The sequence below is a fragment of the Culex quinquefasciatus genome, chromosome 2 (assembly GCF_015732765.1).
Source record: "Culex quinquefasciatus strain JHB chromosome 2, VPISU_Cqui_1.0_pri_paternal, whole genome shotgun sequence".
NCBI lineage: Eukaryota > Metazoa > Arthropoda > Insecta > Diptera > Culicidae > Culex > Culex quinquefasciatus.
This window is the reverse complement of record NC_051862.1, coordinates 58,722,061-58,733,088: the sequence shown is the minus strand read 5'-3', so window position 1 is coordinate 58,733,088 and position 11,028 is coordinate 58,722,061. Positions and strand designations below refer to the sequence as shown.

General features: G+C 36.4%; 1 protein-coding gene across 1 annotated transcript in view; it reads left to right on the top strand.

Annotated features, from left to right (window-relative positions):
* Positions 1–761: 761 nt before the first annotated feature.
* Positions 762–11,028, top strand: part of LOC6038130 (probable phospholipid-transporting ATPase IA) — a 158,512-nt gene continuing 148,245 nt past the window's right edge. Inside the window, exon 1 of the mRNA XM_038250598.1 lies at positions 762–1,251. Within this exon, the coding sequence (XP_038106526.1) occupies positions 1,125–1,251 (127 nt within the window). The 5' untranslated portion in view covers positions 762–1,124. The remainder of the gene's footprint in view (positions 1,252–11,028) is intronic.

Genomic DNA, 11,028 nt, shown 5'->3' with positions numbered 1-11,028 from the left:
AGCAATACAAACACCAAAATGATCAGAAAATCTTTTCTCAAGATACAGAATTTTATAAATTTTGTAGCAGTTTTGTAAGGCCAGAATTCTTTGTTTTCTTTGGTCATAGAATAGGTACACACAAAGTCTCATCCAAATTTATAAATACAGAAATAATAGTCCAAATAATGTTCGAAGAATCAAAGAATTGCACAATAACTTTAATTGTATCCCCCAGAGCTTTCAACCCCTAATTCAAACCACTCCTTTATTTATAGCAGAGCAGCTTTTATGGCATAGCTCCATAGGCGCACCACAAAAGCCCGAATGGAAATGGGGAGCAATCGCCATGGGGCTGTTTCCCTTTCACAAATACCAACAAACACGTCGGAAGCCCCAAACGCCCACCAACACTCATACTCACACACGTTCCCCGATCAAAACAGCTGCTTGCCGCTCTCTTGCTAGAGAGGGGCCATCCACAAGTTACGGTAGTCCTCTTCTTTAATGCCTTCTAGAGAAAAGATAACATTATGAAAATTTACTATGAAATGAATGAGATTGATCTTCATTGTTACGAGTTTAAAAGATTTTGATATACTTTGATACTTTTCCCAGACGACCCCCATCTGTTTTGACGGTTCTTGGCTCCCCTTCTCATTCTCTCTCTTGTTTTCCTTCCTCTCTATCACGCTTTCTCACCCCACTTTACAGTTTCATTCTCTCTCTCGCTCGCGGGCGTTTTAATTGAACGATTGCACTTTTACTCCTACTTGTTACTTCTTGCCTCTCTGTATCGCACTCATCTTCCGAAAGTCTTGCACTGACACATTCGCGCGCGCGTTCAATTCCCTCGAAATCTGTGGAGGTTTCCTTATCAGTTTTGGTTTATTATTTCGCTCGAAACGTCAGTTTCCTACGGGTTCTGGTGACTTTTGTGTAATGTTTTCGCGTTCGCGGTCAAGTTCAAACTCCGGTCAGCTGTGAAGTGTTCATGGTTTTTGCTCAATGTTAAGTGAAATTAAGGTGCAATTCACGTGTGTGCAGCAGAGCTTGGTGTTGTCTGCTTTCTTCTGAAGTTTTTGCTAGTGTTGTGCTTTCACTTTCGTGCGAGGGAAAAGGTTTTTGCTGAGTTTGGCTGAACCATGGATTTCTTGCCGAGTTTCCTGGGGTCCGTTTTTGGGATGACCCAGCTGGGCCGGCGTCACCGGCGTCGTCGCCGGACACGTTCCGAGGACGACGAAGGCTTGCTGCTGGACGACAGTGAGGAACGTAAGTCCCGCAACCCTTTCTGTTCAATATTTCAAGACCATTGATTCAGTGCCGACACATTGTACGGCGCACTTGTACGGTTTCAATCTAAATATAAACCTCCCCATCGGAGAGATGACCTACACCACCAAAAACAAAAACAAACATTCTTCTTCTGCTCTGGTTTGACAAAGCAGAATTTGACAGCGAGCAACTTGTGCGAAATCATGCATGTCAAAACGCGTTAGGCAACGCCAATTAGCGCGAAAGTTTCTCGTGCTATTTGATGAATTGCTTAGCGGAAACCTTGCGGCGCCTGATTGGTCCAAGAATTGCAATCAATTAGTTTAACCCTTCGGTCAAATACGGCTAGCAAACTCACTAAAGTGAGTTCGGTTAGGCTAACGTGCCGCGCGCCGACTAGAAAAACGCAACCTTTGACAGCTAGGCGTCGAGCGAAATTGTTGCTTTGTCGGGCGGACGCCCTTCGAATCCCGGCGATTTCTTATCGGGATCGCTTCGCGGTTCGGTGAGCTTTACATTCGCGAAAATAAATAAACTAAATGATTCATCCTTTTTTTTTTGCACAGCAAACTCTCTTTCTACGAGACTTATCGTGTATGTTTCAAGCAGTTCGTCTGTGCGAAAGTGACGGGATAATATATTTAGATATCATAATTTATAGATCATAAGTGCAGCGGGGCGGTGACGTCTGTGTCGGCGAGCGAGTTATTTACAATCGTGCCGCCACTCGCAAAATATAACAAAAGTGAGAGAGAGAGCGCGAAATGCGCGCACAAAGTAAACGCATGTGCATGTGTAGCGCTGTCAGTCAGCGGCACGGAATCAGCTGTTTACTGATAAAGAGAAAGACAGAGAGGGTGTTTTGTAGTGAGAGTGTTTGAATAAGAAAAATGAAAAGAGAGAAATTTAGCGATGTGAGAGAAGCATAAACGAAGGCGTTAACAGATGTTTTGAAAGTACAAGGGACCTTAATTTGAAATAATTTTAAAAAAAATGCATTTGAATTTCATATTAATTAGATGTTTCATAAAACAATTAATGTTTATTTTTTTACTCTGTTTTTGTTAGGGCCTCGGCGATAATCGTAACCTAATAACATTGGCAATATGACGTCGTTTGTTTACCAACATGAGATGTTTTGCAGAATGTTTTATTAAATAAACCTTTATTTTAGATACGTAAAATTTTGATAAAAAGTATATTAGAAAAATTAACTTTTACAATTTTAAATATTTTTTTCCAATATTAGCGTGTTTTTGCACAAGTTTATTCAGCAAAATATCATGCTACAGTTTAATCTTTTGTTATCAATAAATAAAATTATAAAATTGCACATTTACCAACCCAGGCAGACGGTAATAACAAAATTCATGTCATTTCAATAACAAATACTGTTAAAATAACAAAAAGTGTTATGGAATCTTCCTAAAAAATCAATTTTTGCCGAAGGGTTTAATAATAGTTTATGTTATCATAACAAAATTTGTTATTGGTCTGGTATTGGTTGAAAGCCAAAACAACTTTGGAATAACATTTTTTTGTTATGGAAGAATACCTCCATATGTTATTGGGATGATCGGATTAGTTATTAAAATAACAAAAAATAATAACAAAGATTTGTTCGAATAATAACTAAAAATGTTATTAGTCTGTTATTACAATAACAACCCAATAACAAAAAAAATCATAGCGACGAATAGCAAATTTTGTTATAAATAACAAAGAATGTTATTGGCCTAGTATTTTCAAATAGCAAAAAATGTTATTCCAAAGTTATTTCCGTCTGCTCGGGAACTAAGTACATGTGCAGCAAAATCAAAAACTTCTATGGTACGGAAAACCAATAATGGGGTAATTCATGCGTTTCAGACTGTGAAAATTCAAAAATGTCACCCCTCACCCTAAATAATTTGGCCATAAATTTTTTTTTTTTTGAAAAATGGAGTATAGAATCAAATTGCGACCATTTTATTCGTTTTTTTTTAAATAAATAAAGCACTTTTGAGCAGTTTTTATACGAATTTCGAAATTTGAATTCACCGATTGGAAAGAATACAGTAAAATTTGTTTCTCATACATTCAATGCTATTTTGATTTTTTTACAGTTTTGATTATCCGATGTTTCGATTATGCGAAGGTTTTTATGGGACGTCGGATAGGTGAATCATAAACAAAAAATATAGTTTTTCATTTGAAATTTTTCCATGGCTTTCGGATAATCGAGTCTGGACTGTAGTACAACTGTAAAAACGAATAAAATTGTAAAGTCTCTATGATAAATAAAAAAACATATAAAAAGCATTTTTTGATACTTTTTGCTTACAAACTATGAAAATTTAGCTTGAAATTTGTTGTTATGAATTTTTTCAACCTTAAACAGAGCCGAAAAACAAAAACTTTAAATAAAATGTATACTGACTTTATTACTAGTTCAAAAGCATAATTTTCTTGAAACCGTATCAAAATTACGAGAAACCGTTGGAACTATTTTCAAAGATGTATTCGATCATTTTCATAGATCAAGAAAAATATTGTCAAGGTCAATAAAAAAATAAATTTGAAGCTAAATTTTACTAAATACTCAATATATCATGCAGCTGTTCTACTGCCAAAATTTGATTTTTTTGAATCCGACCGGCAGAACCGGTTTTGGACACCGTGGCCACCGGGAACATGCTATAACCGAAAAAAGTCCTTTTTGAGGCCCCTACTTTAAGGAACTGTATCTCCGAAACGATTGCACATAGCAGGTTGCCTCCGGTTGCATTCGACAGATAATAACCTGAATTTTAAGCCCCAGAAAAAATAATTGGTCCATAGTGGCCACCGGTTCCGGTAACCCGGAACTTCCGGAAAACTTGATTTTTGCAGTTTTTGAAATAAAACCGTCACACGGACCAGTTTTTTGAAACGGATTATTTTGCAAATCATTGCAGAAGGATACTACATACTACCCCTGACTGTTTGGTATCGGTTCTGGCCAACTGTGGCCAATCCGGAACCGGTTCCAGGGGTACCCTAAACGGTTCCAATAATTGTCACGCTAGAAATCCGTCATGTTGCATATCAAACTTCATGAAATTGAAAGTTATGACCATCTGAGGTCATGCCGATGTCCTCTGACCCAACCTGGTCATTCCGGAACCGGTTACTGGTGACCACTGAGGGACACTATCGGAATATGCAATGAACCCTATCATCCGACGTATCAAACTTCATGAAATTGAAAGTTATGACCATCTGAGGTCATGCCGATGTCCTCTGACCCAACCTGGTCACTCCGGAACCGGTTACCGGTGGCCACTGAGGGACACTATCGGAATATGCAATGAACCCTATCATCCGACGTATCAAACTTCATGAAATTGAAAGTTATGACCATCTGAGGTCATGCCGATGTCCTCTGACCAGGTTGGGTACTTCGCATAAATGTCCCATATGCATTTTCATCACTTTTGAGTTATTGATGCAGTTTGGTTCAAAATCGTGTGCTCTTTCTAAAGAGCCTATAACATCCAATACTTTGTTCAAGAAATCGGGAGGAAATACAGTTTTTTCGTGTAAACTTAACACGTAGCCTTATGTGTGGGACAAACTTCAAATGCGTTTTTCTCAGTTTGCTGTTTTTGCATATGGGACATTTATGCGAACATGGGCAGTATAAAAATATGAAAGACAATCGTTTATAGGTCCTTTTCAAACTGAATTCTAGATATCATGTCATAAAACTAGTCATGTTATAAAAAAATATATAAAATAAAATCCCTCAAATATTTTTTTTACCGTTGATTTATTCTTAACAAGTCGTTTTCTGTAATCTCCCGCACCCAATTGAATTATGGGAATTTGCATGGTATGAGAAGTGCACATTTGATTTGTTTGAACGGTGATTTACTGCCCATGTTCGCATAAATGTCCCATATGCAAAAACGGCAAGCTGAGAAAAACGCATTTGTAGTTTGTCCCACACATAAGGCTACCTGTTAAGTTTTCATGGAAAACTGGATTTCCTCCTGATTTCTAGAACAAAGTACTGGATGTTATAGGCTTTTCGGAAAGAGCACACGATTTTGAACGAAACTGCATCAAGAACTCAAAAGTGATGAAAATGCATATGGGACATTTATGCGATCAGGGGCAGTTTAAACCTTTGAAATCAGACGCATTATTCTAGTGCAGATAATCGTTCGACTTCTAATACTCATTTTTTCGATTTTTTATTTTTCCGTGTTGAGGAGGTCGTTTTGAGCATTTATTCTAGTTATAAAAAACTTTTTTTTACTTTTTATTATAAATGTGTTTCTTCATCAATCTTAATTTTGTTTATATGCATTTATCTTATTAAGTTTTAGTTTTTCATTGGTAGTTTCAGGCCTATTTTACAACCTGCCATTTTTCTAGTAACTTTGTCCATTTTTTTATAAATAAATTTCACCCAAACTGCTTACTTTTTCCATAATAATATAATAAAAAAAACGGCTGAATTTGACCCCAAAAATTCATGCTTGAAAAAACTTTGGCAAAGTCACATGAAACAAGTAAAATTATCAAACCCACGATTTGCTAAAAATTTAAGAGTTCTTTGCAACGCGATGTTTCAAAATTGGTATAAAAATTGATTTTTTGTGTGATTTGCAACACTTTATTGATCACCATTTAGCAACAAATGCTCCCCATCCTCATTATTTCCTCATCAAATTGAATTTATCACCGCTGCCATAAATTACTTTGTGAACAAAATGCGTTGATCGTTTCGCGAAAAAAAAGCTCCCTCCTCCCCTTAACCACTAGGAAGCACCCCGGAAGAACTGCGGGACTGTCTATTTTTTTATTTCCTTCCCTCCTAAACAACAGTCATCATGCTCGTCCTGGTCCAATTACAATAATGTAGCTCCTGCCGCGGTTTTACGACACCACCACCCCATAACCGATAACCATCGTGCGCGGCCCGGAAAAAGCTCATAAAACTATGCCCAACCTGCTGGGATATCAAACACAATGTTTGCTGCTCAGTCCAATGCCCAACCTTGGCCAGTGGTTCAACGCTTGGTGATGGGAATGAGATTTGGACGGAAAGTTAAACCTTGTTTGCCTTTTTGTTGCTGACTTTGAAAATCCATTGGGGACTGTGGGGTTGAAAATTTAATCCAGGTTTCGTTTTGTTTTTGTATTAAATTTGTTATTTCTCATAGACATTGTTGCTTGGATTTATTTATTTTTTTGCAAATTCACCAACATTTTCCCAATATAAGTTTGATAAATTAATGAATGTTGCAACACTTGCATATTTAAAAAAAAAAATTGCCAGGCTTTGATTCATTTCAGGAAAAAATACCAGAAATGATGCTCAAATAAAAAACTGTTTAAATCACCCCAAATGTCCCAATTTCCCCACTAATGGTGCACTATCACTCACCAGGAAATCAGCGATCCGCCGGACGTAAAGTAAGATAGCGCGAAAAAGCTTTTAGCGTCGTCGTCGTGACCAATCTCCAACGGGAGAATCCATCAAGTCTGGTGGGAAGAACAAAAAAAAAAGCTCCGACAGTCGGAAAAGGTGTGTCCAAAAAAGCCTCACCCAGATGTGCGATGACACCGATAATTGATTGGGAGAATTCTAACCTCTAAAAAAAAAGTTTGCTAAGAAAACAAATCTGATTTTTTGACTCCTCCATAAAGCAGAAGGTTGAGGTTAGATCATTATCGTTAGCATTATCGCAGCAGGGAGCTGGGGACCTGTTCCGAAACCACAAGCTGTGACGAGTTGGGACTCTTTTTTATGACTCTTTGCTCTCTCGTAGAGTTCTTTGTTGATTCTCCGGCATGCTGGGAGGTACACTGAAAAAAAAAGTTTTACAGTTTTAAAATTGATGAAAATTTGAAATTAAATATTATGGAATTCTTCTGAAAAAATGAATTAAACTACCATAAAAATCTAAGTTCTTAAGCTTTGCACCAACACCAACCTGACCAAATTCCTGTGTCATTCCTTCGAGGGACTTGGAATGACCATGGGTTGTGGACGTGATATGATTTGTTGATGAGTTATGACCGACTACAAGGTCGTGAATTTTTATGACTGACAGGGAGACACACTGTGACACTCCTTCGTCTTACCACACCCTTATTGTTTTGCCATTAAGGAAAAACAATGCGTAAAAGAATACTTTGTAGTTTTATGATAGAATTTAAAAAGCTTCTGTAAGTCTTTTCGCTTCAAAATCCTCAATCTCAAATAACTCTCGGTAGCTCAGCTAACAATTCACCTGGATTCAAAATCCTTTCGCACAATTAGGTCGGCTTTGAATCGCAAGCAAATTAAGCCCAAGAAAACCATTCATCCGACGCCCGACGTGAAAACGTTTACCCATGAATGGCCATCAAAACAAACAACAATAGAGCCGTGCCTGTGAAGAGCCTTATCGTCCTTCTCTCTCGTCCTTTGTCAACGATGCAATATTTACCTCCTCATTAGCACCACTACTGCTAGTACTGGTACTAGTACATACTATAAACAGAGCCAGAGAGCAGCTCACTAATCACCGCCGGCTTCAGGACTCGGACTCGGAGCTGTGATAAGTTTGCAGTGCACTTTGAGAGGGTGCCATAAAGTGCCGCTGGCAACCCTGCCATAGCATTGCCAACTATTCTGATGTTTTGTAAATAAACTGAGAAAAAATTTAATTGAGAATTTTATATGAAATAGAATGGTTTTAAGCACTCTGCAAATAAATATCGATTTTGCTATATTTCTGGCACCAATTTCAAATTAAAGAACTTTTCAACTTGTACTCCAACACTCGATATAGAACTATTCAGCGTGCTGACCCAGTTTTGTGTTCAACAATTTCTCTCTGCAGCAGTATCTCAGACTCCGGTCCTTAACCCTGAAAGATCTAACACAGCATTTGAATTATGATTATTATTGTTACTGTTAATTTTCGCGAGAAATAAATCTTAATGTTTTTATTATATATTTTTAATCAGATGTGCAACAACAGTTCGAAAGACATAAGGTCGAAAAGACAAAAGTCGAAGCGGCCAAACAATTTATTTTGGTAACATTTTGTGATTTTTCCATTCTTTCAAACATTTTGATCAAATACGTTGAAAGCAAAAAAAATAACTTTTTTTTAATTTTTCATTTATTTCAAAAATATATGCCTTTCAGATTCAATTCCATCATGAGCTTTAAATGAAAAAGTTCTAAAAGCAAAAGTTTTAAATTATTAAATAGAAATATTTTTCCTTTCAAACTAAACTTATTTTTAATATTCTTGCAAGAATTTTCATTTTATTAACCCTCTACTGCTCAATATTTTTTTGATTTTTTTTTATTTGTCTACTTGTTCAGGTCATTTTGAGCATCTTTTCCCCAGCATGGGGTCAATAAAAATGCCAAATTAAAGTATTCCTTAACCCTTTGAAATTTGTCTTAAGGATTATGCAAAAGCGAAATTTGATATCTTACCAATTTAAAGTAATGTTTTGATAGTGAAAAATTGCAAAATTTTTCGTTGACCGGATAAAAATAGATTTTTTTTTGTATTACAGTTTTTAATCAAATTCCTCTGGAACTACACCCAAAGGAAAAATATATCTCAAAATCTGCAACATTGGATTTGCTGCAGAAAATGTCACATTTTATAACAACACATATAATGCTGGTCCGTCCCCGAGCAACACTCCAAAGAGAAGCATATGTTGGTGCTCTTTCACTCACTTTTCATCAAGTGTCCATGGCGCGGTGGTAGCGTATCGGATCAATAACCAAGAAGTTCGGGGTTTAATCCTCGTTCTGTAAAGTGTTTTTTTTTTTGTGAAATACAACCAAAAAGCCGTCGGTAATGTCGATAATTGTCGGTAACTGGCAAAAATGTCATACCCCCATATCGCAAAAAATGCATGAGGACAGATTTCATGCAGATTCTGATATACTTTCACTCCGCCATGCATCACAATCATGCGACTGTTGGATGTATGGGAAAAATTTTACCAACTTTGAAAAGATCATTATTTTTTTTTTGCTACACCCAACCGGCGGTCGCATGATTGTGATGCATGGCTGCATGAAAGTATATCAGATTCTGCATGAAATCTGTCATTATGCATTTTTTTGCGATATAGGAGTATGGCATTTTTGCCCGTTACCGACAATTATCGACATTGCTGACTGTTGTTTGCTGGTATTGCAAAAAAAAAACCTTAACCGAACGAGGATTGAACATTCAACTTCTTGGTTGTTGATCCGACACGCTTCCACCGCGCCATAGGGGAATGGCGTCGCTATTTTGAGACCACGTTTTCCACTTTTTCTCATCGAAACCGACTACTTTATCGACTTCATTTTGCTGGGCGAGATAGGACGCCGTCTATTTTTAGACGATGACTCAGCACTTTTCCACTCTTGCACTTAAAAAAAACAGATGGCAGCACGATGTAACGCCACGTCCCTTTGGACGCTTGATGAATTGAGAGGGAAGGAGCACCAAGATATTCTTCTCTTTGAAGTGTTGCGTTAGCATTATATGTGTTGGTGAGAATTGCAGATCACTGACATGTTTACAAACGGGCAAAAATGAGCTACGGGCGTGCTGCAAAGAATGTTATAAAATGTAACATTTTTTTGCTGGAAATCTACTGTTGCAGATTTTGATATATTTTTTTCCTTTGGGTGTAGAATGATGTACCAAAACGAATGCTTTCATTGAAAACAGAGAATTTCAAAGTTGATTGTAGAAAATTTACCATTTTTTTTTTTGTATTACAGTGTTCTATCAACTATGGGAAAATTTTGACCAATTTTGACAAGGTCATTAATTTTGTTCTAAAATGATGTCCCCAAATAAATGCATTTATTGAAAAAAAATTCAAAGCTTTTTTTTTTAATTATTGACATACCTTCAAAGGTAATTTGTAAAATCGTTGAAATTTCTCGAAGTTGCGACACCAAATGTTGGTATTTTTTTTAGATATTCCATTGGTTTTGAAATTATGTAACAAAAAAAAAACAAAAAAAAACCAATGACAACTTAAATCAAATACTTTGATCAACGAGACAATTGATAGTTTTATTGATACTTTTGGTAAGCTTGTTGCCAGTTTCATTTTAATAACATTAACTTTTCAATCTAGGTGTTTTTCAGATGGGGACCATCCATAAAACAAGTGGACACTTTAGGGGGTTGGCGATTGTCCACGCTCCATACAAAAAAGATTTTTTTTGTATGGACAATTGTCCACGAAGGGGGGGGGGGGGGTTCGAGATTCCCAAAAAAGTGTCCACGTGGTTTATGGATGGTCCCATGATTGTCAAGAAAGACCTTCAAACATTTGCCGTTAATCAATGGAAAAGTAATTCTTTTTTTTAATATTTTTGTGGAAAACCAAAAAAAAAAAGTTAATGCAAGCAAATTTTAACAAAAAATAAATCTTCTAAAAAGAATGTTACTCTATAAGTCTTGTATTTTCCACATATTAAAACTGCTTTATAAATAATTGTTTGACCTCAAACAAATTTTGCGATTTTTTCTTATTTCAATTAAATTTAATCGTTTCTTGAAATAATTTCGGATGTGTTTGCATTCGTTTAATGAATCAAATCAAACTTTCGTGAAATTTTTACGTTTGTATTAAATTTTTCAGAATTAACAGCCTTCGACCCATATTATAAAAAGCCAAATGATGTCAATTTTTAAGTTGGTTTGTTTTTGTAGATACATATTTTCCTTCTCTTAAAAAAAATTATTGAAGGCATTTTTTTAATGTCTCCGA